Source organism: Chroicocephalus ridibundus, chromosome 9 (assembly GCF_963924245.1).
Source record: "Chroicocephalus ridibundus chromosome 9, bChrRid1.1, whole genome shotgun sequence".
Taxonomy (NCBI): Eukaryota; Metazoa; Chordata; class Aves; order Charadriiformes; family Laridae; genus Chroicocephalus; species Chroicocephalus ridibundus.
The window spans coordinates 21789696-21817691 of record NC_086292.1 but is presented as its reverse complement, the minus strand read 5'-3'; the positions used below and the strand labels follow the sequence as shown (position 1 = coordinate 21817691).

At 37.4% G+C, this 27996-nt stretch overlaps 1 protein-coding gene across 5 annotated transcripts; it reads left to right on the top strand.

The window, feature by feature from the left end:
- PHF6 (PHD finger protein 6) lies at positions 1–27870 on the top strand. Of its 5 annotated transcripts, none has more exons than XM_063347112.1 (11): positions 1–228; positions 5250–5429; positions 5633–5734; positions 9169–9302; positions 9624–9667; positions 19026–19192; positions 19371–19514; positions 20743–20847; positions 21657–21790; positions 22408–22537; positions 27761–27870. In XM_063347112.1, the coding sequence occupies exons 2-10, from the start codon at positions 5292–5294 to the stop codon at positions 22535–22537; spliced, it is 1098 nt and encodes a 365-aa protein (XP_063203182.1). In that variant the 5' UTR covers positions 1–228; positions 5250–5291; the 3' UTR covers positions 27761–27870. The 5 variants fall into 5 exon arrangements, with proteins under 5 accessions (XP_063203182.1, XP_063203180.1, XP_063203181.1 ...); XM_063347110.1 differs by lacking the exon at positions 27761–27870 and adding an exon at positions 25410–26904; XM_063347111.1 differs by lacking the exon at positions 27761–27870 and adding an exon at positions 25823–26900.
- Positions 27871–27996: the final 126 nt, after the last annotated feature.

Sequence of the window (27996 nt, the reverse complement as noted above, 5' to 3'; positions counted from 1 at the left end):
CGAGCGCGCCGTGCGTGCCGTGCGTGCGTGCGTGCGTCCGCGCGTGCGTGCGTGCGTGCGTGCGTGCGTGCTTGCGCTCGGCGGCGGCGGCGGCGGCGGCGCAGCGTCCCCTGCCCCGAATGAAAGGGACGGTCCCGGCGAGCGAGCGGCCGTGAGCGACCGGCGGCGACGGGGGGGTGGGGGTGTGCCCGAGCTGCTCCTCTCCCCGGCGCCCCACCCGCCGCACGGGTGAGTGACTGAGTGACCGACCCAGCGTCCAACCGCCTCGTTGCCCGCCCAACCGCCTCTTTGCCGCGCGCCCGGGGGCAGGCACGGCGCCCCCCGGCCCGCCCGCCCGCAGCCCCCCGCCCGGGGAGCCCGCCGGGCCCTCCCGCCGCCCCGCCGCCGTTCCCTGGGCCTCAGCGAGCCGCCCGCCCCGGGAGGGTCCCGGCACCCAGCGCTGCCGCCTCGGGGGGCGCCCCCGGTGCCGTTACCCGCCCCCCCTTCCCCTCCCCGCGCCGACGGCAGCCGCTCGCTCCGCCCGCCTCGGCCCGCTCCCTCCTTCCCTGAAGGATCCGCCCCCCCTTGTCTCCGAGTCCCGTTTCCCCCCAAAATTTGGTGAGGAACGCGGGGGGAATCGCCCTCCCCGGGACCCCGCGTCCCGCCGAGTCCCCCTCGGTAGGCCCTCCGTCGGGGAGGGGTCAGGCCCCGCCGGTGCTGGTGGCCGAGCCCTTGCGGGGGAGATGGCGGCCGTCCCTCCCCGAGGGGGTGCCGTGCCGTGCCCCATCGGTCCCCCCGGGGAGGCGAGCGGCGGAGGTGCCGGTATCGGCTCATCTCCCGCTCCCCGTGGGTGTGTGTAAACTTTCCTGAAGATCGGTCTGTGCCGCCTGCCAGATCTTCCTAACCGCAGGCTCTTTTTGTGTAATTTTTAGTTACCTGCTTTATTCTTATTGTTTAGACTTTCCAGGGCTGGGCCCCACCCCCCGCCTTTGCCCCCTTTTGGTTTCTTTTTTTTTTTAAGGAAGTTGCACAGATAAGTTCCTATCCTACTTTTTATAATGGCTGTAGGATGCTGTGCGACCGTAGCTCTTGGGTAAAGATTTCTGTGGGACTTGTGACTTTGGGTTCTCCCCTGCGCACACCTACAGGATACCACCCCTCTCCCTAGCTTCACCCCCTGCCTTCTCCAAAATAATGCCCCCAGATCTACCCTAGAAACTAGAAAGCACTTGATAGTTTCTTGAACAGAGAATCAAGTATCTCTAGTGAGCATCTTGAAAAATTGACGCAAATGTTTTCTGTAGCGTTTTCTGAGAGTCCAAACCACTTCAGCATGTTTAATGAAATTTTACGAAACTCGTATACTTCTCTTGTAGGTTTTCCTTGGTTGTCTGAAGTTTTCTTGACATATAAATTTAAATCCTAAATAATTTTGTGTCATTTTGTAATCATACAGGCCACAGAGCAAAACAAACTGTACCTGAGAGGGTGTAGCATGTAGATCACTGTCCTTTGTTGGAAATACAAGTGAGGCCTTAACCCCTATAAACAGGCAGTAGCTCTTGAAACATATTCAGGCGGTAAATAGAAATTGGAATCCAGGTTACTTTCCGTTCTTCAGTGCTGAACAATGTCTCATACACGGAGAGCATTTTTCCTTGCCTGAGAGTCATTGAACTTGCACTTTTCTTTTACATTTGAAAAATCTGTTGTCTAGAAGAACTCGGTAAAACAGTGTGCAAGCCATATGAGTTTGTAAAACATGCTGCTTTAAAGATTAAATAAAAGCGCTATTAGGGGAAGCACCATGTTGAGTACCTTAGTGGACGTTAAGAAACGTGAATGCAAATGAACCCCAATTTTTGAGTGAAAAATCACCGAATGAGTTTCTTCTTTTGTGATTTTAGAATAGATGTAACTTTTTTATTTTTTTGGACCAAGCGTGTGGAAAACGTATCTATATGTAATAATCTATGTTTTGTAGTGCACGTGTTCCGTTTTGGTAGAGATAGTGTATAATCTCTTAGTCAGTGATTCCATAGTACGCTTTCTGTGATCCAATCTGTAAGACTTTCTCTGACAAAGCTGACAAGCAAGATGCTGTCAACAGTATATTTAAACACTATTTTATAAGTCTTGTTCATTTGTTAGGTTTTTTAATGTGGAAAACAGAAATATCGAGCTGGTTTTAAGTTGCATTATTTTTCTTGTTCCATTGAAAAGTAGCTTGATACTTGGCAAACTGGATTAGTTGCTTTTAGGCAATTTAACTCGAGAGATGAAAGCAGAAAATGAGTGTTTGCATTCAGAATTCCGGGTCTATGGCATAGCTGCATAACTTTGTTCATATTTTTCAGAAAATGGATATTTTTAAATGGACTGAGTAAGACGTGCGTTTTGGCACAAAGAAAACTGATCCCCGGGTAGCATTTTTTCACATTTGTGAGAAAGCAAATATAATTTAGGGAGAGGTCTACAGGCGAAATGCTTCTGAAATATTTCTCGGGCTCAGGGTTTCTTCCACAGCCTTTAAAAATGTATAAATAGTGTTAATGCCTAGTGATACAGAAAACATAAATGCAAAGAACGCAGGGGTGGAAAGAAAACTTTTAGATATCCTTGTAAAATGCTTTCAGAGTAATTTAATCTGATGGTGAAAAAAAATGTGAGTTTCCTTTCTGGCATACCCTGATGCTTTTTGGTCTGTTGACGTTTCAAGTAATTTTTCAAGTGTTAAATTATTTATGATTGAATAAGTATTTCAAAACATAGTATTTGCTAATTTAATTTTTTTGTTGTTGTTATAACATCAACATCCATGCATCATCAAGTAAATATTGGCATTACTTTTAACTTCACCGTGAGCCTTAAAAAATTAATTATGCAAAAGTACTTCAAGAAGTCAGGTTCTAGTCTTGCTGTCATGACGTGCCTTCTCGTGTCTGTTAGTGCGCTGGAAAGCATAAAGCAGTGGGAAGACTTTTTTATAATCTTGTTTCTTGGAAAGTTACTGTTCCTATAAATTAAAGATGATGAGAGTCACTTAATAAATTTTTATGTGTTCTATAAATTATTTGCATTTTCTAAAATATGAATTTGCTTGTTAAATTGAGGGATAGCTGTTTTTTATAGCAGTAATTCTCATTTTTGCAAGTCAGTAGAACCTATGCAAGTGTTCAAGGAAATACCCGATCTTCCTTTTAAGAACTACTATCATTGCTACCAATATAGTGATAGTATGACCTGAATATAAAATGAAACAGGTAGACCCAAATGAATGTATGTGTGTATCAAAGTATTTATACCAAAGCGGAACTTTTTGCATTTTAAATTATTTTCGTAATATATTTCTAACCCATCACTGTTGTGATTTATGTTGAGCTATTGAATGTGACCTGAAAACAAGAAATCTTTGTGTTATTATTTCCTACTTCTCTTTTTGTAGGTCTTTTTCCTGCTCCCAAATATTTTTAATTTTTTTTAAGTTTAAAAAATTATTAAAAAAAAAAAAAGGTGAAAATCTGTGTATCTTTCCTTCAGGACCCATTCCTCCTTTCTACTCAGAAGGGATTACAGAATGGTCTTGTTTTGTTTTTTCTTTAGAAGAATACAGTATAGTAATTCTTTTGTGTTTAACACTTAAGGACTCTCTATTGCCACTGCAAAAGGGTGTGACTAGTTTATCCAGATTGGCACATTTTTTGTGCAAATCAGCAAGATCTGAAATCTATGCATTCTTCTTATGAGTATGCGTCACCGGCTAGTAAACTGCTTTCCAGTTATAAAAGAAAGCAAATGAAGCTGTTGGTAAAGCAGAGGCAATAGATCCAGGACAGACACCTTTTGCTGCAGGAGTTTTGCAGCAAACATTGCAAGTTAAAACTCAGTCCGTGAAAATCTGTCGAAACGGAAGCGTGAGAATCTAAAAAGGTTGTCTTTTAGCAGTAGCGTGTGCTGGCAGGAACTTAATGACATTCCTCTGCTTTCGATGAGAAAAATAGTGAGTGATATTGGTATTATGAGAGTGTGACAGCACTGAGGAGCAGGCAGGTTTGCCTATGCAAATTCCGGCAAACAGTCGTGCATTTTTGTCCCGATCACCATTGTAGCTCAGTCCAGATGTACTGCAACTCCGCTATTCTTATGGATGGATTATTTTTTTCAACAGAAATATCAAACTATGTGGTGGCTTTTCTTATTTAGATGAGTCCAATGCAGACAAAGGCTGAGGAGGATGCTTTTATTGCGGTTGTGGCCAATTCTGACAGCAAGGCTCAGATCTCCAAAGTAAAAAGCTCTGAGCGGGTCTATTTGAAGAGGACAGTATTTTATTTTGTGAGAGATGTAGAAACAAATGGACATGAATTACTTAATACCAGGCCAAGATGCACATATGCTCACTGCATATTTTCACTTTTGAAATCGCAGTGTCTGCCCGATTAGGGGATCCGGACCACAATGTTATATTTTAAAATGTGTTGCTGATACCGCATGAAAAGTTTTTGATTCATTTTGAGTTTAATTTTAAGTTACTTTTCTTAGATGAGAATAGCAGCTCTCGTGTACTTACTGAAAACTAGTGTGGTACTGCTAAATTAAGTGTGGGTCTCGCAAAGGTTTCCATTGCAGCGCCTTAGTCATACCTAGATCCTTCTACAATTTTGTTCCTGGTGCAGTTTGAGTAGCCACAGAGTATCTGTGTGATACCGAAAATGGTAACGTTTTATCTTCTCATCTCTGCCGTCATGAAGGGTACTTACTCATCTGCCACGCTACTTTGTGAGCTTGTACACGCAAAACCTGGTCTGGCTGCTCTGCTGGACTCTTGGGGTTTTTCTTTGCTTCTGTTTCCGAAGAAGTTCAGCAGCGTGAATGTTATTGTATGCACAGGTAGTGCGTTTCCTACAAATTCTTTTGCTGTAATAAATAAGAATGGGATGAAAGAGTTGCAGTAACTTTTCCCCTGACGATTGCTGTACTTCTTGTATTTTCCACTTATTTCTACTTTCCCCGTAAAGTTTTATATTAGTATCTGAAGCTTTATATTAATGTTCAAACGTTTTTGCCTAAAGAACTAATTCTTGCTGATACATTTTCATAAGAAGTTGCTAAAATACTGCCTCTGTGTGTTTATTTGGATATATTGAAGTAAAGAAAAGGGTAGAGAGGGACAGATCACTTTCAAGCAACTAATATTATAGTTATAAAACTGTAAGATAAATTGCCTTTTTTTGAAGTTAACATGCTGATTGCACCTTTTTTTCCCGTAGCATTGAGAGGATTGAAGTGGCATTCTAAGGTCATTTAAAATCATGACAAGCTCAGTCGGACAGAAAAAAGTCTCTTCAAGACAAAGGAAGTGTGGTTTTTGTAGATCTAATAAAGATAATGAATGTGGACAATTGTTGATGTCAGAAAACCAGAAGGTGGCAGCACATCACAAATGTATGGTAAGTAACCCATAGGAAAAAGGAAACGAATGTACTCAGCTAGTAAAAGACTACAAACAAATGAAAAATTCAACCAGCTGTGGCATGGGCACAAATCCTTAATCAGTCTAATTTGAAATTTTTATGGGTTTCAAATATATAAATGTTCTATATCATTTATACCCTTAAAACTTAAAAAATAAGTTTTGTTTTTATAATTTTAGCTGTTCTCATCTGCACTGGTATCTTCACACACTGATAATGAGAGTCTTGGTGGATTCTCTATTGAAGATATTCAGAAAGAAATAAAGAGAGGCACTAAACTGGTAAGTCTCTATTTTTGGCTCTTGAAAATGGAAGACAATATTTTCTTACCTTTTATAGAGTTTACCATGAAGTTGTTCAGTGTATTATATATTTGGTTGGGTTTTTTTAAAGTGCTACCTTGTGTGAGCTCTAAGGTAATAGGTAACTTATAGAAGAAGATGTTGAAGTAAAATTGGTCTTGGATTTACAAAAAGAAAACCTCAGTAGATATGCTTATACTTATATTGAAATGAAATTGAAATGTCAGTTAACCAACCCTTGAAGTTGGATAAAACGTAGTTTGTTGATTTCAGTCAAGTTCTGCTCTCGTGCAAACATGTTGTTTTAAGAATTGTAGCTTACTCATGGAATTATTAAAAAATAATTCCAGAATTATTACTTTTACAGTCACTTCTTTCTTATTGGCAAATGTAGATGGTTGTAGGAGGTATGCATTTTTTCCAAGCAAATTTGAATACTTACAGACTATGCCCGTGTTTCTGTTTGATGGACTGCATATAAACAATAGCATTTCCCAAATTTATGTTTCTAATCCAGTAATTTCTATTTAATATTTTCTGTTAGATTTCAGAATGAAACCTACATTTTAGGGACTTGGCAAGGGTATTATTGTACCTTTACCAGTATTTGGTTTTGCTGCCAAAATCTGGTTGTAACTACCAAACGTACTTTATTGCTTCTTTTTATATTGATTTAGTAGATGACTCTGTGAATATAGGCATCTTATGAGGTACGTGGGTATAATAGTGATTACAGCTCTATCAGATTCATGAGAATTAAGCAGCAATGACTTGTTTTTAATACCTGAGAAGCTAATCTCGGAAATTTCTTTTTTTTTTTTTTTTTTTTTTTTTTAGAAATAATTGTTTTTCTTTTGGGAAGTGACTAGGACTTTTTCAAAATATTTTTGACAAACGATCAATTTCCTCCTCACATGAAAATTTTTCAGCTTCGTTATTTAAAGCACGCTTACCTCTTTAGCAGTTCTTGGACGACTAAGAGTAGTCTGAAGTATTATTGTAGAACTACGATTATATAATGATAGCCCAATTTTTCATCCAGTGTTTCATTTGAACCTTTTCCAATGCAGGGAGCTTTACTTGCTCTAATTAGCTAAGCAGAAAGAAATAACTATTCACAAGTCATTTGTGTTGTGATTAAGACTTTCCAAAAAACATGTTAGTAAGTGGAACTACAGATCGCAAAGAAACTTTTTGCTTCTTGGGTCTCTTAAATGTTTCTTGAAGTTTATTTCTTTTTATGTCGTTGGCGATTTCTGTCTTGCTCTGCTTCTGAATGTTTTTATGTTCCTTTACTGATGCCACAGCTGGATATATTCCTGGAGCTCACTAGCTGTACGTATCAGGCACTACGTTCAGCTTTTTGCAGAAAACCTGGATCTGCTTAACTTAGTAGATTCATAGTCCTGAGATGTTTCCTATTTGGAGAGAATTTACAATAAAATTTTAGATCTTAAGTGCCTTATCTCTGTCTGTAGCTGTCAGAAAACTACAGCTCTGAATCACCCTCTGGAGGAATCTCTTTTTCTGCCTTGACTTGTACAGGAAGCTTAAAGCTAGATGTTTACAGTCAGCCCACATACCCCTTTCTATGGTCTGCTTTCTGTTCTAGCCTCTTCTTTTATGTGGGAACACATTGAGCAAAAATATCTCAGCGTGGTGCACTGGGCGAAGTAATTATATTGATAGCTTGGACTAAATTTATCTGCTGATAGAATTTACGCAGCTGCCCTCCTTCAGGAGGTGCTGCTGCTGGCCAGGCATGCACTGAAAACTGAGGCCCGTGGTGTGTAAAGCCTTTCTGGTGATAATATGGTTTAGTTCTGTCTGAGAAAAGTTTGTAGATTCAAATCTTAGTAGGGCAGTCATAAAAACTTATGAATCTAAATATTTGGGAGTGCAAGACGCTGATATTATTATTTCTGTTAGCTGTGCGTAGGAGGATTTTTTTTCAAAGCACTTACCTATTTTGCAGCTTGTCAAACTTCACATATACCTGATATAGCTTGGGAATTAATTAATCCGTTGACAGTGATGGTTTGGACAGCAGGGATTGTACCAATGGAATAAATATTTTATTGTTGTTAGGAAACATAGACCAGTAAATCAATTTAAAAATTCCTGCGGTCTGTTTTGTTCATACAGGTACATCATGGTGTTCGTAAAAAGAAAGTTTTCTTTGAGTCATTTCTGGCTTTCAAAATACTGAAGTACTGACTAAAATTGATTGGATGGATATGATTTCAACCTAGGCTTTTGTAAAGAGCTTTGATCAGCCATTATTATATATTAAACTGTAACGTATAATAAATTTATGAGACAAAATGCTCATACAAATTAGATAACAACCAGGGAACAGCATATAACTATACCCTTTCAGAGCTTGCAGAGGAGTAAATGGAGATGATCCAAGGCTTTGACATTTTTACTGTTCAGTTAACTTTGTTAAAATTGAAAAACAGGATGGTGATACATAACTTTGGTGGTATATTTATTTGACATATTGGAGAGTAACAAGAAGAACTTGACTAAGCTAGTGCAGTGGACGCAAAGTGTATTCCACAAAGATTGGAGTTTAATGGGAAATTCTGAGATTTTGGGGTACTATTATGTCAGTAAAAAAATAATACAGAGAAAAAATATTGTGATGCTATCAATCACTTCCTTTTCTAACATATTCTAAGAAGGGCAGCGATCAGTTTAGAAGCATGATGGTTGGTGTATCCTAAGCAATGATGAGTCTAATGTGAGAAGAACTAATTATTGGGAAAGAAGACTAAAGCATCAGGCTCCCATTTAAACCTTTTCTGCAGTAGAAGTATAAAGAGCAAAATTTAGTCTAATTGAAATAAATTCATTCTATTTAACAAATATTTCAGTAAATTCAGTGGTTTGGAAATTACTTTAGGAAAAAGCTGTATAGAAAAAAGAAGTAAAGTTAGCTGTTGAGACTACGGTAAATTTGCAGGTGATTGGTATTTCTGACTGCAAGATTCATTGCCAAATGGGTGTCTTTTTTTTCTCCTACCTTCGTAATGTGATTGGGAATTAAACAGATACAATTCATGATTTTAACTTTTCTGAAATGGTTGGTACAAACGGACTGTCCTCGGGAGTTGGATATTTCGGTGAATAGCTGTGTCACGTTCATTAAACACCTTTCACAGAAGTAAATTGCTTGTTTTCTTCGTTGAATTGATAATCAATGTATGATGGTTATTATACTGTTGCGTAACTGCAACAAGCTGCTTCTTGATTTTAAAATAAATTATGAAAACCACCTGAGAGCAGGAAGACCAATGCCCAGTGCATAACTCCATTTATTTTGTCACCAGGAGTGGTAACTATATTATTTTTGAACTTGGAAATACTAAGCCAACAGTAACATGAATCGTGCTTCCTTTTCTTTACAGATGTGCTCTTTATGCCATTGTCCTGGAGCGACCATTGGCTGTGATGTGAAAACCTGTCACAAGACATATCACTACTACTGTGCTTTGCATGATAAAGCTCAGATAAGAGAGAAACCCTCACAAGGCATTTACATGTAACTATTATTTATTTGCTATGTTTACTTTTGTATTTATATTTCACATTCTTTGTTTTAAAAAAAAAAAAAAACAGCATCAAAGCAAAACAAAAAAATACCCCACTTTGAAATCTAAACAAGACTGTTGCAAAAAAATCTAATGATGATTGTGGCATTCAAAATAGTGATGTGCTAGAAAAGCATATTTTCACTGCAAGATTTGTATATCAGTGAGTCTTACAAGTGGGAGAAAAATGTACTGGCATTTAAATTTAAAAGATGAGTAAATAATCTGTGAATCGTGACTGACTTGACAGTTTTCAACTACTTTGTTTATAGGATTTTATGTCGAAAACACAAGAAAACTACGCATAACTCTGAAGGTAAAATTAATTATTCAATATAAATTTTTCCCATTGTAGAAAGATACTTGGTTAAATTTAATTTTTCTGGAGAATATAAATGTTTTCAGTAAAAATTAGAACTACATTTTTTGGAGAAACACTGAGTTTGGAAGCCCATCTGATTTCTGTATTTTCTCTAAAAATTATTGGTTGAGGTGGAGAAAAACCCAAGCCATAAATTTTAGGATGTTCGAAGGATTTGATGTTCTGTCAAAACAAAGTTTGGATAGAAGTAATGCATTCCCTTCTGGGAAGAAGCCGCCTTATATTTGTAGTTAAATATTCACATCTAAAATATTATGTCAGGTAACATCTGATTTTTGCTATTGCTAATGTTCCTAAATATTCACTGGTTTTATTTGAACTATTAAGTAGAGTTTAACCCTTCAAATAAGAAGGACCCAATAGTAGAAGAAAAGGTTTGTGATCAGATCATTCGTAGATATATTTCTGAGTCATTTTGATAAACAAAAAAACTCTGTATGGATACATTTATGAAAGCTGTGCATCTCTGCAGAGATTAGTGAAATGCATGTGGGGTGATATGCCACAAAAGTAGATTAATTGTGTGGTCTGTTAAAATTCCAAACTAGTTGTGCTACTGTGTATTTCTGCGGGGATTTTTTTCTTTTTCCTTTTTCCTACTGTATCTGAATTTGGGTAAGCGAGCAGTTGTTAGTTTAGTTTTTGCATTGCTTTCAACTGAAATGTCATCAGATTTAACTAATAAGGAGTATGCGGCTCTTTATTTAGTAAAGATGAAATTTCATAAATTAATTCAGTCTCTTTCTGCCAAATGTATTTTTAAGGTAATATCCTACTTTTTATGCTATGGGTAGTAAATACATTCATGGTAAGGTTTGGATGTTACTTCAATGTTCAGAAAGATATTGAAGGCAGTAGAAAATCCCAAATAAAAATGGGTATTTTTTTTTTTTTAGTCTATTTAAATAATTATTGTCACGTGCTTTGTATAAAACACTCTCTCTGATTTTGCTCTTACTAGGTTTAAACAGGAAGAGCAATATACGTGTTATATTAATTCCCTAAAGAGACTGGGCCACATTGTCTTGTTGTTTGGCACTTTGTTTCTTTGGTTTGGGGTTTGTTTTGCTCGTTAGCAGAAACTGAATATGAAAGACATCTGAGTCCAGACAGAGATTAATCACTTTAACTGATATTTAAACATAATTTTTTCTACTTATTCACAAATGGCTCAGTGTTTGACATCTATTGAGAAATGCCTCCCAATTCTGCATGGAGCCCAATGCCAATGGGCAACTTTTTCTGCTTGGAATTCCTTGCAGGCTTTTCTTTAAGAGTTTTCAGAAACCATTATCTCCAATTCTACAATCTCATTCTCTAACAGCAAAGGCTTTTAAATTTTATATGGATATATTTGTCTGAGGAGACACGGGAAAAATTACTAGAGGCATAGTGGATTTTTTCTTAAATGTTGATGATGGCAGTTTACTAAAACATTAAACTAGATGCATCCAAAGAGACTCTGGGATTGAGGGTAGGAGAGGGAGGAATAAACAACATCACTCAGAAAAACTGAGGCCAGAGAGCCCAATAGCATCTTACTTAGCATTTAACTCGGCCCACGTTTTTTTTTTTGTTTAAAATATTTAGTTCTGTTATGCTTTACACTTCTAGAAATATATGTAGCTATACATATACAATTTGTATTCTGGGTTTTGTTCAATATTTGACTGAAATTTTACCAGTGCTCTGGTAGAATATGTTCTCTTTTTAGTCCATGCAATTTAGGGAACTATACCCAGTGAATATTATTACTTACAGTTATGGATTTGATAATGCCAGAAGCTGGGGCTCTTCTTACTCAAAGAAAGTAAAAATACATATTGCATTTGTCTTAGGGAAATGACTTGCAGCATTGTATAGCAACGTTATTTTGCTATGTTGAAAACTAATTACCTTTAGAAGACAGACATAAACAGGGTGGATTTCAGGCTTTAAGGAAGGGACTTTGGAGGGTTTGTTTCTTAACATTTAAGTGCTGAAATTTGTGCAGTGAAACGAGAACTGGAAGATGTTGGATGGTGAGATTAAGCTTTATATATGTATTTTGTTGGCTCTTTCTTGAGGAAAATGTGAATATCAAAGAGGACTTCAAATGTGAAAGAATGGTGGTGTGTGAAACCAGAAAGGGCTTGCAGAGAAGAGTGAACAGATGAGCTAGGCATACTAGATGCTAACGCAGCAGCCTTTTTTTTCTTTCTTGTTTTTGTTTCATTTTTGTGAATCCTTGCTCTCAGCAGTGTTTTCATAACAGAATAGTTAAAGCTTATCTGTGGTTATGTCACTCAATGGAGGTTGCACAGAGGCACTGGAATTATCGGTCCTTTTAATGGAAACTCACTGCTCCTGCTCTGGGATGCTGCTTTGGTTTTTTCCTTGGTCGGTGTAGAACATCTGGGGTTTTTATCCTTTGTTCTCCGTATCCAGATTTAATTGTTGCAATCCAAATATTTTTATTATGTCACTTTTATTAGTGGATGTTGGAAGAGTTTTTAGGAGTGTTTGGGTTGGTGCAGTCCAGAACAGTTTATTTTCTGTAGGCAGAACTGCTGCGTAATAGTGAGATTTTTCCTTCCCTTCCCTAGAAAATGGATGGGTTTTGGGGGCATATCTCTTCAAGTCTGAGATTGGGCTAATGTACCTTTTGTTAGAAATTGTAGTTTAAAAAGAATATCTGTTAACCATTTACTAACAGCTAAAGAATATTTCTTGAGGCTGCATGGAAATGTGGTTGAAAGACCTACGTTGGAATTAAAGTTACCCAGTTCAAACCTAATAAAAGGACCTCTTAGATGTTATTTATTGCTGTCATGAAGTTCAAGTGGTGCAAGAATTCATCAGACTAAGTATCTCTCTACTCATCAAGACAAAATTAATGAGTGATGGGAGTTCATTTTCCTTTAATTGACAAGAGTTGCTGAACTACTTCCTGTTTTCTTTGAATACAGATATATGAGACATGGCAGCAGAGTATTGTGCTCTTAAATTCATTACCTGTTTCAGCACATTGTTGGGTTTGTCTAATTTATCTGTATGGCCTGGCCTTCAGGTGACCTACAATAGGGCATTTGTATGTCTCCTGTATTTCCTTTGTGTATATATATTTCAGAGCAATTCTTCTGTGCTATTACTGAAAGCTTCACGTCTAGATTTTTGTCCTGCTGGTTACAAATCTAACAAAATGACCTGACCTGAACTTCAAGTAATAGTTTAATTCATAATTTAGGCAAACCATCTTAAGTTTTCAGTACCTAATAGGTTCCAGGAATTGGTGCCAGTGCTTTCAAACTATCACAGCTGACTATTACTGGAATTACTGTTCAGTTTGATACAATTGCATTTATTCTTTTTGAAGAATAGAGTATTGTTGAACTAAGATTTTGGAACTATTTACTGGAATTTATTCCAATGTACTGGAAATAATTGTTGAAAAATGTAAAATCTGGTATCTTTCAGTTCCCTGCAGGTGGGGCTGCCCTGGCCCCTCTGTTGTATTTAAAACAAATTCAGCTGATCAGGAGTATACTTTAATATAAACTAAGATAAGAACGTAATTTCATTTTTCTGTTACATAGGAGTAAAACAAAGAATAACGAAGACAGTCATGTGATCATCTATTGTTAATGTTTAAAACAGATGCTTGGGAACTGTGGGGTCAGAAAATGAAGTGTCCATAATTCCTATAGTAGCTGTACTCAAAGCCTTGGAGAATTATGTTTCCACAGCGGAAATAAGGACGTTCCCTCTCTCAGCATCCTTTTCATGTTATTCTACAGATCAAACATGAAATCTATGCTTCTCGTAGTGCTCAGCAAGTTGAGTCAGGATAATATTTCTCTGTGAGACCTATTTTGGGATGCTGCAGTCTGTATCAAACCGAATACTTTTTCAAAGCACTGTGTAAACCAGAGGCTGGCAGGAAAAACATCCGAAACTTTTTGGCATTATAGTTAGGTAACATCTTGATTCATCTTTGGATTCTTGAATCGGTGTTTGTTCATAGTTGCATTTTGTGTAACGCTATTGACAGCACAGGCTTGCCTAACATTGCATGCCTTAATGCAGCCGGGTATAAAAGTTTCTGTAATGCTGCAGTCGGGTGTCAGCACAGTTCTGCTGGTGGACGGGAACAAATCCTTCCTGGGCTCTGCCCCTCAGCCTTCTCATTGTCTGTCTCGTGGAGAATGCTGCTCTGAACGTGGCATCGCATGTATACGTAGCGTTACGACAAAACTGATTGCTCCAGGCAGTAAGTCAGCAATCTCCTATGCAGTCCATTACAGACTAGCGAGGGATTCTGCAGAAGAATCACAATGGTGTTTTCTTAGGGAAAAGGAAAAAAATATAAAAGTAATGTGGCAAACGGTTTGTCCTGTCCAAGGAGGTGTCCTGTGGTGTTCATGTTCTAATTCTCCTTCCTCTCTAGGCAAGACGTTATACAACTAGAAACTTGGTCAGCTAACTCATACTTAATGGGTTTATCATACCAGTTTGTCATAAGCTTTCTGATTATGCAGATAAGCTAAGTGTATTGTCTGCCTTCAGTCTTTGCCAACAATTGTTTGCATGTAAAAGTATTTAGACTGTATAGTTATGAAGGACTATTTTATTCATTTTCTATGTTAAATGTACTTCATTAAAGAAATAATCTCACGTTCTTCATAACGTAGCTACTACTCAGTCAAAAACAGCTTTTGGACAAGAGTCATCAGTTCCTTGAGGTATCTGATACTCTTGGAAAACATCGTAGTGACAGGACCTAAGGGGTAATTTAATTTTTTTCCTCTCCACTCTTACTTTCTCCAGTTCAGATATTTCATGTAACTTAGTCTTTTTCCATTAAAAAACAAACAAGCAAACTAAAAATTACATTCAGCATTTTGATTGTTAATTTCACGTCATTTGCTGATAAAAGCTACTATTGTTTCATGATAGGTTTACCTTATTCTGTATTTGCTTGCAAGGGCTTTTATGCAAATCTCTGATTCTTATTAATTCTTAAATATGCTTTCCCATTTTTATTATTGACTACTGGGACAATAAGGTTTTCTGGGTTTTTTGACATTTCTTTTCAATTTAAGATAATTATGTTGCCACACATGGATCATTGGGTTTCAGCCATATTTTAAGGACATCTTACTTTAACATGCTAAAGTGCTTTTTTCTTTCTCTGTTATATTCCGTTTCTCTTCTAAAAATGTAGTAAGGTTGATTTTGTTCTTTGTAGTTTTTAGTTTCTCTTTTATCCCAAACACATTGTAAAAATTTAAATACTTATGTGTGATTTCAGATTTACGTAGCAGCATGTCTAAACCACTTCCACCTTCTACATTTTGCCTTCTTTTTATGTACAATCCTACTTGCAAATATATTTTGCCAGTCAGTTTTATTTATTATCTTCCTCACACAGACTTAGCCCCCTTTGCTTCTGGCTCACTTAGTCCATTGTTTAAGGTAATGTAGGAGGTGGATACAGAGAGCAGTAGTGGCCTTTATTGTACACATCCTCTTTTTATTTGTTCTTTCACAACCTTTAAATCACTTAATTCTTTTATTACTTTGCTTTAACCTAGCTTTTGGAGAAGGGTGATTCCCTGTATATTTCAAGCTGATTCAATATAGAATAGAACAGTGATATCTCAGCCTCTTCTCTGCCAAGCCTTATTTTAAACAGCCAAACATCTTGATCCTTTTCCTTCTGGTCGTGATCAAAGGAGAATTTTTAGATTTCTCTCTAAAGCTGAGTCTCCCTGTTAACAGCTTATGTAATACAGCATTTTGCCAGTCTTCTTTTTGTGGTACTTTGTACTGCTCAGGGATTTCTAAAATGCAAATTTGGGGCTTGTTGCTGCTCATCTTCCCGCTCATCTGAATTTACAATATCGTGTTCATAGGCGCTTTTTAAAATGTAGAATGTTTCCTCTTGATTTCTATCCCCACCCCTCCTTCTCACACTATGTTGCGTATTAAGCTCGTTTTTTCAGATACAGCATTTAGAGCCTTCTGAAGAAAGCTCGTAAGATACCTCCTTTGAAGACTTTAGACAAAGTTATGTTGAGAATATTGTGGTGCTTGTAACGATCGATGCAGTAATTGGGTATGGGATGGGGGGCAGTTGAAGAATATGTAGGGAATCTCAGGGGATTCAGCGTAGGGGTGATATCCATGATAAAACGTCATCTGGTCAGGGAGGAGTTGAACAACTTTTTGTGTTTTCCTTAGTTCAAGCTGACATGAGAAGTTGGAAACACCCAACCATCAGATGCCAGGGAAACAGGGTAAGCTGGCAGTGGGCTCGAGGGGAGGGATAGGGCACAAACCAAATTGTATATTAAACAGTAAAGACCATCCAGGGCAGGTGTATTTTAAAGCTGGTTACAATCTCACTCTTCCTATACTGTTACGCTAGTTCATAGTGCTGTTAAAAATGAGCGAAACTTTCTTGTTTTGAGGTATCAATCTTGCAGACAGATGTGGTAGAGCAGATCCTCGCATCTCGGTGGTATTAATCTCTAGGTCCATGTCACTTGGAGGACATCTAAATCTGCAAGGAATTTTATTTTGATGAAGGAGTCGGGTAGCGTCTAGATTTCAATGAACTACTAGTTTTGAGCACAGAAAAGGGGGGTTCCTTTGAGGAAAGCTGTGCAATCTTGGTATTTTTTATCTTACACTGAAACCATCTTTTAAAAATATAGCATTTTTACTTTTCAAATCTTAAATATTCTAATAGTTGTAGACTAAAAAAATAACACTTTAGAACTAGGCTGTGACATTTCTTACGAAAAGTTGGTTTTCATAATGTGCGCTTGGGTTTTAGCAATTATGATTCACTTCCAGTTTTGAAAGTGTGACTGTAAAGAGCTCAGGATCTGCTTTAATGTTATTTAGAAAATAAGGATGGACTAAAGGTGGAAAGCATTATGGTTGACAGAACCGATAAAGAACTTTGGAAAAAATAAGGAATGTTGGTGAATGGACTACGTTTTGCTTCATCAGATACAGTAGGGAAATCTGTGGAATGGTTTTGAAAGAAATATTTTTAACTTCTTAGTGATGTTATTTAAAGGGTCACGAATTCAATAGTCACATTTTTGTAAGATTTTTTTCTAGAATAACCATCTATGATTTCTGTAAATGTAAAAGTAGAGACAAAGATTCACAAATGTCTTTTAATAATTTGGTGGAGAGCTCATATGATGAGGGATAAGATGAAAGAGAATTCTTTTCTTTGAAATAAGTTTTCGGTTGTAATAAAATTTGCTATGTGCAACCTGAGAGGTATGATAACCTAAATTGCATAATCTTGCTTGGGGAATTCAGCAAGTAATCATAAATGAAAAATAACGTTAGACAGTAAATTCTGAGAAGAAAATGTAAAACGTATTGTTTCATTAGATAATCCATGTCATCCTGTATGTTCTTATGTTTTTTCGAAGTAAATTAAATGGTGCTTTTTTCATCTAATAACAAAAGGGTAGTATATATATTAAACCATAGGAATGTTGTGGTAAATAGACTGACGTATTTCAGTAGCAATTTGGGAATATCTGTATATAGCTGAATAATCTCTCAATTCAAGCCAAAATAATTTGCAGATTTGTATTAATTTATTCTCAATTTTTTGCCTCTTTCTATCTGTACAACAGAGTAAAGCTTTGGGGGAATTATGTTTCAGTATAACCTGTTGGTGCTGCATTTGGATTAGTTTTCTGTCCTTCATTAATAAATGTGCAAGAAGCTGTAGCGTTCTCGGGGATTAGCGCCAGAGACGATAGACCTTAATAGGATACACTTGTGCGCAAGGCTTCGGGCCAGGAGTCGAGTTATCTCCTGCTCCAAGTTGGTGGCTGTGGAATATGTTCAAGTCTTTGACTTCAAACTCTTGCGCAGTTGAGTCGCTGTTGATCATGAGATAGAAACGTGATTCGATTTTTATGTGAAAATAGATAAGAAAGACGAGTTCTGGCAGAGCAGCATTTAGTCGCAAAGTAAGATGTCCTCTCTGGCTAGCGAGACCACGATATAATGGCGATAAGTGCCATAGCAATGCTTAAATAACAATAATAATTATACCACAGCGGTTAAGTGTCCCATTAATGTATAAAGTAGATGTTCTGAATCTTCTGATTAAGATTTCCTTCCGTTTGGGGGCTCGTAGTGATGTTTGTGGTTTGGATTTTGAGAAGCAGGTTCTTCAGTGGTGTGTGTGTGTGTGTTTGTTTAAGCAAGTCTGCTGAAACGTCTTTGCCATTTGGGCAGGGGTGGCTGTTACATATTAAAAGTAAAAAGAAAGACGTTCCTGTGAGCAGCTGATGGTGAGGAAAGTTGTTAGTGACTGAACAGAGCTGGTTAGTCAGTATCAAATAGAACTTAAGATCGCTTCCAATACGATCTAGTTGAGTTTGCAGAATTGATCCATATTAATTGCAGAGCTTTGAGCAATCAAAAGGAGACTCTGCTAGAATACGGGACTGCAGTTCTACGTAGCGTTCACCACCTGAGCTGACACTTTCAGAGGAACTTGTCAGACCTCTTTGGTATATCTGTATTAAAAAGATACATTCTTATATTCCTAATGGTCTATAAATACTTTTTCTGGGATATTATCAGTGTGGGTGGTTTTCTGTAAACTGGCAGCCTTTTTTAGCTGTAGATGTAAAAATATACTGTGGCTAAAATGAAATTTTAGGTTTGTTTCATGGAGGCAAAATACATTTCAGTTTTAAAACTTGATGTTAATGTTATAGGCAAAATGGGTGAATTTTTTTTCTTCAGTCAAAAGGCATTGATTAATAAAGCAAGGAGAGGTGTTATTTAGAAACACTGGCATAAATCAAGGACAATTTACATTGGAGTTATGCATCTTAAAAAAAAATTTTAAAAAATTAAAAGCTTATTTCATGGTTGAAAACACTTTCTGGTTTCAGTGTAGTTTAAATGAGTCTTATTTTCCGTGGAGGTGAATATATGTATCTGAGGAGACATTTTGGGTCTGAAAGTAGAAGTTGTAAGAAATGCTAAACCTTCTTCATATATTATATTATAAAGATGCAAAGCTGTGTGATATGTATAAAGAAGTAAATAATGTTTTCAGGATCTGCAGTTGCATGTTTGTAATAAATGGGGGAAAGCTGCTATTTTTATTTCTGACCAAAATACAGAGAATACAGGTTATGTTTTTTCTTGTCTGGTTTGGGGTTTTTTTGTTGGGTTTTTTTTTTGGTTGGTTGGTTTGTTTTGCCTAAAATTTTTGAGAATGTTATTTGATGATGTTTTCTAACTTCTAAAGCAGATTTAGAAGAAAGTATCAATGAACACGAGTTGGAGCCTTCACCTCCCAAAGGAAAAAGGAGGGGTCGTAAGGGAAAGCCGAGAAAAACAAATCTAAAGGGGCAATCAGAAGACACTAGATCTACGTCCTCACATGGCACAGATGAAATAGAAAGCAGTTCCTATGTAAGCAGTAAATATGCTAAACTTCTTAGAAGACAGAATTGCATATTTCTTCTCTGCAAATATCATTTTTATTAAAATTTGCATTTGTCTGAGCCTCCAGCTGGTGGCCACAGGCTTTTAAAATTACAACCTTATTTGTGACCCAGCAGTATATTTTAGTAAAATGTTTTTCTTTCAGAGAGACAGGTCTCCCCACAGAAGCAGCCCCAGTGATACAAAACCTAAATGTGGATTCTGTCATGCAGGTGAAGAAGAAAATGAAGCTAGAGGAAAGCTTCATATATTTAATGCCAAAAAGGCTGCAGCACACTATAAGTGCATGGTGAGTAACAGTGGTGTTGTTAGCCAGTCTATTATGTGAATTTTGTCTGAATTGCTTATTTTAGATTTTAATACAGTACCCTCACATGTAATTATGCATGAGTATTGTCTGTGTGCTGATGATCTCTTTAAGCGCTGAAGTGTTGCAAAGTGAGCAATTCGTTTATTTTCACTGCGGGCAATATGGATAAAAGTTGGCTACGTGCTAAGAGACGGAATTAGCTCAGGGAGACTCTTTAGCTTATTAAAAATGCTCCCTTAGCGTCTAAATGCATACACAATATTTAAAAAGGAAAACAGAAAACAGTTTTAAGGAAAAGAATCCACTCCAAAAATAAAATACCTTTACTCCGCAGACATTCAGACAAAATCTGGGAAGAATCCATGCACTTCATTAGTTTTCTGAGCAGTGGGTTCGGGCTGTGTGACTCGTAGAGTGGGATATGGAAGGTCTAGAAAACCCTTGCCTTTAGATGATCACATTTACAGAACCATCAGCCTGAAAAGAATCTGCTCGTTTCAATGAACATGAGCAGATAGCGCTATCTTTCATGTAACTCGTTCTGTGACTGAGGTAGGGCTTTGAGTAACAAACCTCAGTGGTTCCTGTTGTACCTCAAAATGAATAAATAGTCCAGGTAATCTGTGGAGTATTAATTGTTTTTCTATACCTAGCCTCACTAAACGGAGAGCTGGTGTGTGCCAGCAGCCTTGAGTCTTATTCTACTCTTCAGTACTTTGTGTACCCGAGCTTGAATTTTAAAACAATTTAAACTGAATATACCAGGATGATGATGGTGGGGATGGTGTTTATGTGCTCTGTTGATAATCCCTCAGGGCTTTTCAGGTATGTCGACATCAGCTGAATTGTATATATGTCACAGGGAAGGAAATGGAATATTCGTAAAAAGTTCAGTGGTGTAATTGGTAATATTCCCCATTTATTACTCTGTGCTTTCATCATGTCATATTTCTTGTCTACTCCTTTGTCATTTAAAATACATTTCTCCAAGGCAACAGGTGTAATAAAGCAGTCAGGCGGGTATCAGAAGGAATACTCACCATACTAACTACTCATTTAGGATGTTGGGTTTTTCCTAGTTTGTTGGCAGAGCACATGCTGTCTGAGATCGCAGAAGGGGATGTTCAATGCTCAGATATTCCTGCACATAAAAAAAGTTCTAATCATGTTGGTGACCTGAAATTCTTTTGACTTGCTTGTTTTACAGTTGTTCTCTTCTGGCACTGTCCAGCTAACAACAACTTCAAGGGCAGAGTTTGGTGATTTTGATATTAAAACTGTACTTCAAGAAATCAAGAGAGGAAAAAGAATGGTATGTATCTGCAGAATGCGATGAACGTGTCACTGATTCTACTAAGGTGTATATAGCTCTGCCTCCTTCCTTTTGTGGAAAAAGCTTTTCCATCTGCTTCTAAAACCAAAATTTGAATGTATTGTTACTTTTGGGACAGGTAGCGGGCTAGAAATCACCTTAAAATTAATGGAGTTTGGGCATGTGGTATTTAGTGTTCTTTATGACAGTGTACATAGTAAATTATTGTTAACCTTCCTGTAACAGCTTTGGATCCTGTGTTACTAAAAGCACAAAGTGTAAAACTACAAATAAACTTAGAGAATATGTTCTTGCAGAGACGGGTTTACAACTATTTTGGTGTTTTAATATGAAAACATATTAAGGCCTCAGAGGTGGGGATGTTGGTAAAACGTCACATTGTATTTTATTAAAATTCAGGATGTTTTTAAAGTGGTAAGAAATTTGGAGGGGCAGAGAAAACAAACAACTTACAATATTGTTCCCTGAAAAATAATCATTTAAAATTCTTTATATATTAACATACTAACTTCAGTGGCAATACAGTGATCTTGGAAATGCAGTAATACGTGCAATCATGTTGCAATAGTCAATGCAATGGACAGGTAAATCCTAGTGTTCATATTTTAATAGGTTAGTATTATATAGTTTCTGTTTTACAGTATCTTTGATTAACTTTTCATTGGAAGGATGATCTGCCGGAGAAATTACTCTGTTCTGAAATGATAGCTATAAATATGAGGAACGCTAAACTGAATACTAAGAGGCAAGAGACTGAACAGTGCCCTTCTCTTCTTTCCCCTGCCCAGAAATGCACGCTTTGCAGCCAGCCTGGTGCTACTATCGGGTGTGAAATTAAAGCCTGCATAAAAACATACCATTACCACTGTGGAGTAGAAGACAAAGCTAAATACATTGAGAATATGTCACGAGGAATTTATAAGTAAGGACCTATGTAATTCTTGAATCTATTATGAGAGTGAAGATATTTCATGGCACTTTTTCTGCCTAACTTGACTAGTCAAGTATGTTATTAAAAAAGAGACTATTATTTATTTTAAATGTTATTTTTAAGTAGTTGTTGACTTTGCAAAATATTTCAGTTACTCTGCTAACTTAAGATTTATCGAGTAGTGTTGTAATAAGAGAAATGAGAAAATTAATTGACCTATGTTATCTTTTCCTCCTCGATTAATTGTAATTTATATTGAGGAAATCCTGGATAATATGTTTTGTAGCTTATTTTCGGGTTTTTTGGACCCTGTAACATTCCATGTTTGCTTGCTGAACGTTGAGTTGCCAGTGTGGCTGTGCCCACAAGAGGGCATTCTCTGAGCAGTGTAGTAGCAGTTCCTGGAAACTAGAATTGAACCAAGTTTTGTTGCCTGGTCTTCAACCTTGTTTTATTTCTCAGTTTAACTGATGCCTGACTGAAAACCATGAATGAGTTAAAAGAGGGAGCAATTGACTTGTAGCACTTCTCAAAACTAACTGAGAGGAGGTTCTGGTTCTGGTAGATATTTTCAGTAAAAGTCCTCACTCTTTCTTTTATTGTGCTAGACTCTATTGTAAAAACCATAGTGGAAATGATGAAAGAGATGAAGAGGATGAAGAAAGAGAAAGCAAAAGCCGTGGCAAATCAGGCACTGACCATAATGACATTCCTCAGCAGCAGCTCAATGGAAACTAGGTATGGAAGTTACTCCTGACAGATCTGTTACCGAGACTGAAACGCAATATACATTTAATGTAGTTTATTGCAGTGAAGTATTTAAATCTAGTGTATGCAGATAAGTACTTTTTATTGGCATACTGTAGAAAAATGGGGAGGAATTGTTGTTTTTTAAATCCAGCTGACTTTGTAACAGTGTAAGAAGGGAGGCCCTCGTTTCTATCGCTAAATATAGATGTAATGTCAGAGCTGCTAAATGCTTTCCTGTATGATTTTAAATTTACTATTGTTTTCATCGTTTTTTAAACAGGTTCAAGGGACAGAGTTATAGAAGTGGGAATGGCTAAGACATCATAACTACTAATTCTTTTAAATTGTTTTCTAAAATCAGAAAAGGGCTAGTAAGTCTTTACTGCCCGACTCTGTTAGAAATTTCATTGAACTGCCTGAAACGTTCATGTGTGTGAGCCTTCAGTAAGTGGCAGAGTTTTACATGTCAATATTATGTAGTTTGTAGTCTGCAGTGTCTGGAAAAAATGAAACACTATATAAATGATATGTAATATGTACAGTGTCAAAAGTTAAGGCAGACATTGAAATGAAGTAAGATCTATATTTCTGGACTGAATAAAAACCTTAAGATTTGGAATGTGTAAGTTGTTTAGTGGATTCATGCAACGAGGGAAAGGTCTTAGCTAGTTTAATTAACAACATGGACAAGTTCGTGGTGGCAACAAGCTGGTACTTTGTGAATTTTGCATTTTCTTCATACACAAGTTACGGAGGCTATACATGGGAAAGCCGCTCTCTGTTTTTTGCTTGCAAAGCACACAGTAGAAAAGGACTCATTGTACACCGAAGCACGCTTGAACATTTCAGGTTGTTCCTGTTGTGATTGCTCATTCCGCCCAGCATTGTTTGCGGGAGATTGACTTGAGCAGCTGTTGGTTCTGAGCTGTGAGCTTTAGAACTCATGCCAAAGGGCTGTAGTTCATTCTTTCCCCGAGGACCCACCTCTTTCTGTGTCCCTGATTTACAAAGAACACTTCACTAAGTGTGATTAAAACCTTACCCTACAAATGTTTGGACTCTGCAGCCCAATCTCTTTTACTTCAGAGAGTTACAACTCTTCACTCACTATGGAATTTAGCCACCATATCTGACGTCCATACCTCAAGTGTTCTGTCGTGTGTGGAACACTTCATCTTTTGTCCAGAATATGCATAAAGGTCCCATATTCTGCAAGAAGAAAGAGGAAACAACCTGTTTTGCTAGATTGGTATTTATTTTTTAGTCTTATGACCACTATATGAGAAACTCTGCTTATCATCCTTATTGTTTTAGCGATTATTTTTTTTCCTCTTTCTGTCAAGTCAGCAATCACGTCATGGAATTCTACTTGCTAGAGTCCAATGTTCCTTTAGGGAATAATCGGATCTAGGCTATACCAAACCTAACAGCTCAGTCCTCTGACTGCTTTCAAAACGCCTTGTTGTTTCTAATGGCTACTAGCTTCTTCAATTGGTCTGTTAAAGCACATTCTCAGACTTACTTAAATAAAACCAAAAAGCTGAATCTAGTCCATATGTTTGTTGCTATCGCATCACCTTATTGTTTGTTTAGGGGTTTGACTTGTTTCACTCTGAATTCCCAACAAAACTTCTGGATTTGAAGGAAGGAAACAAGCAAAATACACTGATTTGACTATAAACTGCTACAGTTCTTCTGTGATTGGTATTGCAAAAACAGTTCATTTGTAACATGAGTTTCTGTAGCATTTTTTACTTGTATTTTTAAGAGATTTAATGTGTGTCATTTGTCTTCTTATGCATTCCCTTAATGTCTTGAGGGACTCAATTACTGTATATTGGAGTTTCTAACATTTTACCTGTTAGAACTCAATCAATTCTGTTTGCTTTCCTGGAGAATAATGCCGTTTTGGAAAGAAATATTGCTGTGTACAGAACATATTCAGTTACTGCTCTAAACATGATGCCATTGATCATTTTTATTTTGTATTTGTAACTTTCAAAATTAAAAGCGTGACTTGAATTGCAATGACAGATCGGTTATTGAAATTGTCTATCAAGGTGTTTTGTTTCTCCTAGAATATGAACATTTTTCAGCCACTCAGAACAGTTTTAGGATGCAAAACGACATCCTTCGATGTTTAAATGACTTCTAGATTTGTGCCTCAGACATGGCCCTCCCATGGAAGAAAGGCACTTTGTTTGCAGCTACTGTATTTTAACTAAGGTTGCATGGGGTAGATCTGCCAGCATACTGATTGTATTTGAGACTGAGCTCTAATTCATAGTGTGTCAGTTGCTTAGTATAATATTCAGTCCAACGATTCATCTGTTAGGAAATAAATTACCCCGTTCCATGCCTCGAAGAACCACAGCAGCACTTTACCTTCGGGTAGCAGAAAAGTAAGTGGCTGGTTTACCTGTTACCTCTCTGTGCTGAGGTGGCCTGACTACGCTGCCATTAATTCAGAATTCATGGAAACAAAGTCAAAAGCAAAAATCTTTTCTTACGAGCCTCAAATTTGTCATAACTGACTTCAACTCATGTATGCTGGGTAAAAGTGCCTTACAATGTAAAAATTGTATTTATATGTTCCCAAGTAGCATCACCTGCTGGGGAGTAATTCTGTTGTGGTGTTAATATTTAGAAGAAATGTACCTCAGCAGTGTATTTACTGTACATCTCTTACATCCTTAATTGTAGTTTTAAAAAGCATGACGATGTATGATACTATACAACATTTACATCATTTTTTTAAAGACAAAATACTGCCATTACTGTCTTTTTATGTGTATTTTAGCTTGGAATTTCAGACAGTCTGTCTGAATATTTTTTCTTTTTTTTTTTTTTTTTGGTAAAGCAATGTAATCTTTGCAAGCATATACTGAAGATTATTCTGGAGCATCTACTGCCTTCCCAGAAATGTTAGAAGTAATGAAAGTGCTCTATAGGTGAAATAGGTATGTTTAAACTAGCTAGTTAAATTAATGCAGTCTATTTGTTACTGAGGGGTTTGGTTTTTTTTAATAGGCACCTTCTGCTTTCATCTCACAATCAGAGAACTCATGAATTTAACAAAACTTGTCTTATGAAACTGGTTTCACTTTATTTAAATTTTTTTTTTTTTTGTCCTTTGGGCATTTCTTTTGCTCGCAAGAGTAATGTGTGCTGTTTGAGGCGCCTGGAACCCTCTGAGAAGGGAGGTTTCTCCCCACCTCAATGTATCCCTGTATTAACAGACCTCCCCAACTCACTGTATCTCTATATTAACAGATCTGCGATTGTGCTAGACCAAGAAAGGACTGTACCAAGGAAGGACAGGCATCAGAAGGATATTGTTCAAATAACTTGAGGATACAGCTGGTGTAATGCCAGAGTCTCGAGGCGTGATCAAACACTCTAGCAGTAAGCTGTGCTATCACTCCGTTTCAAGGAAGGGTGAAAGGCCGGTGCAGTGCCAGCGTCAGTGCAGCTAGCTAGGATGAAACAGATTAGGTAGGTGAGCAAAAGGTCTACTCCTTCACCAGGTGTTGATCCACAGGAGGTTCTGGGATAAGGCTCTAGTAGGAGTTACACCTACACTCCCCACAGTCTGATCTTTTAGGTACAAAGAGCTGTGCTGATCTAGAATGTATGGTTATACTGAATCTGTCCCTAAAATGTCATGGAAAGGAAGAGAGCTTGCTGCGTACTGCTGCCTATATGAAAAATAACTTTGTGCTAAGCCAGAGTGAAAGATGAAGAGGTGATAATCTATTTGAAGTATCAGACTTCTCTGGCAGCTGATAATCAGTGCGTTCCAAAAATATTAATATGCTGCATCAGATTGACAGGAAAATTAATCCTCATTAGATGAAATTAATCTTAAGAGAACTGAAAGTACCTTATAGCAAATAGTAACTCTTCTTCCATGTCACCTGAAAGAGATTCCACTGTGTTAGTGATGGAGGTTAAAAAACAGAACACAGCTCTTGATTCCTATACTTGTCGAAGCATTTTCTATATATGCATATGTATGCACATTCATTAGTCAACAGTGACATCTCAACCCTTAAAGGATCCTGGAGAACTGTTGCTTGTCAAAAAGCACTCAGGTTAGGCTAACGTTTGCAGCTTTTGCTCTAGCATACATTTACATTAGGTGTAAAGACAAGGAATGTATGGAAGAGGGTAAATGCATTCCTATCTACAATGTTATGTATATTTTGTTCCTGTTATATTGGCTTTACTTCCAAAGTTGTAGTTTGCAGTATTAGTTTCTTTTTATTGGTATCCTTGCATATATATATTCAATAAATGAGTTATGAATTTCATATTTGCATATCTGTCCTTTTTCTGAAAGTATAACTTAAAATTGTCGTTTTAATGCATAAATGCAGTATTTCCCGTTGAGGTTACAGGCCCGTGAAAATTTTACCAGGAGAGAAGCGAGAATGCATATTGACAGTATGCCACTTGCTCAGAGGTAACTCTGCATATTTGTGGGTTTTTTTTTTAACTTTGTGATTAATAATGTGAAGTGACTGACTCACTGAAGGGTCCCATTCTCACCTTTCGAGAACTTTATTTTTTCTTTTTTAAGAGCAAATTAGTATAGACAGAGATACCAAGGGAATGAGGAGTGTAATACAGTTACACTTCAGAAGAGCAGTTGCATCCAGAATGCACTTTAGAACTGTGTAAATGTAGCTGAAGAGATTAACAAAACAAAAGATAAGGAAGATGCTGGATTTGTCCAAATATGTAACTGCCTAGTTGTGTTTTTGAACTATCAAGAAAAGTGATGGAAAAACTCTGTAGGAGGAAGAGTGCTATTAACCTATTGGTGAAGATTTTATTTTCTAAAAACAAGTACGTGCTTTTATGTCATCACCTTCAACGAGTCAATTTAATGAGCGTAGCAGGTATTTACTGTGACTTGAGAAAAATCATATCCCCAGTCAGCACAGACTTACGTGGCAGGAAAAAATTGTCAGGCACTGTCTGCAAATAGGAGTTGCCAAATGATCGGGTCTTGTTGATGAAGTGTAGTTATTGATGCTGTGATTCCACATCCATCTTTGCAAAGGTTTCCTGAAGAGGTTAATTTAAGACTTTTATTTTCAAAATCAGTATTGGGAGTGCTTTTACCACAGGGCTTTTGGTGCCAGGGAAATAATTACTGGATGCATGTTTACTTTATTTGCTGTATGTTTTTTGTGTTTAATTCAGTCCGCTGGGATCTTTGAAGGAAGTGCAGGATATTGTTGCGGAGTTCCATGGATGTGACTTCTCACTGGAATAGCTGGTCACTGAAACCTTGGAGCAATGGAGGAGGGACCCACAGACACAGGAGCAAGAGATTTTGATCATCCTCGCTTGGTGTGACGTTAGGGCAGAGTAGTGAGTACTTCAAGGGCTCTCATGCCCTCACTTGGCCAAGCTCTATTTATTCTGCCCTGTGTAAG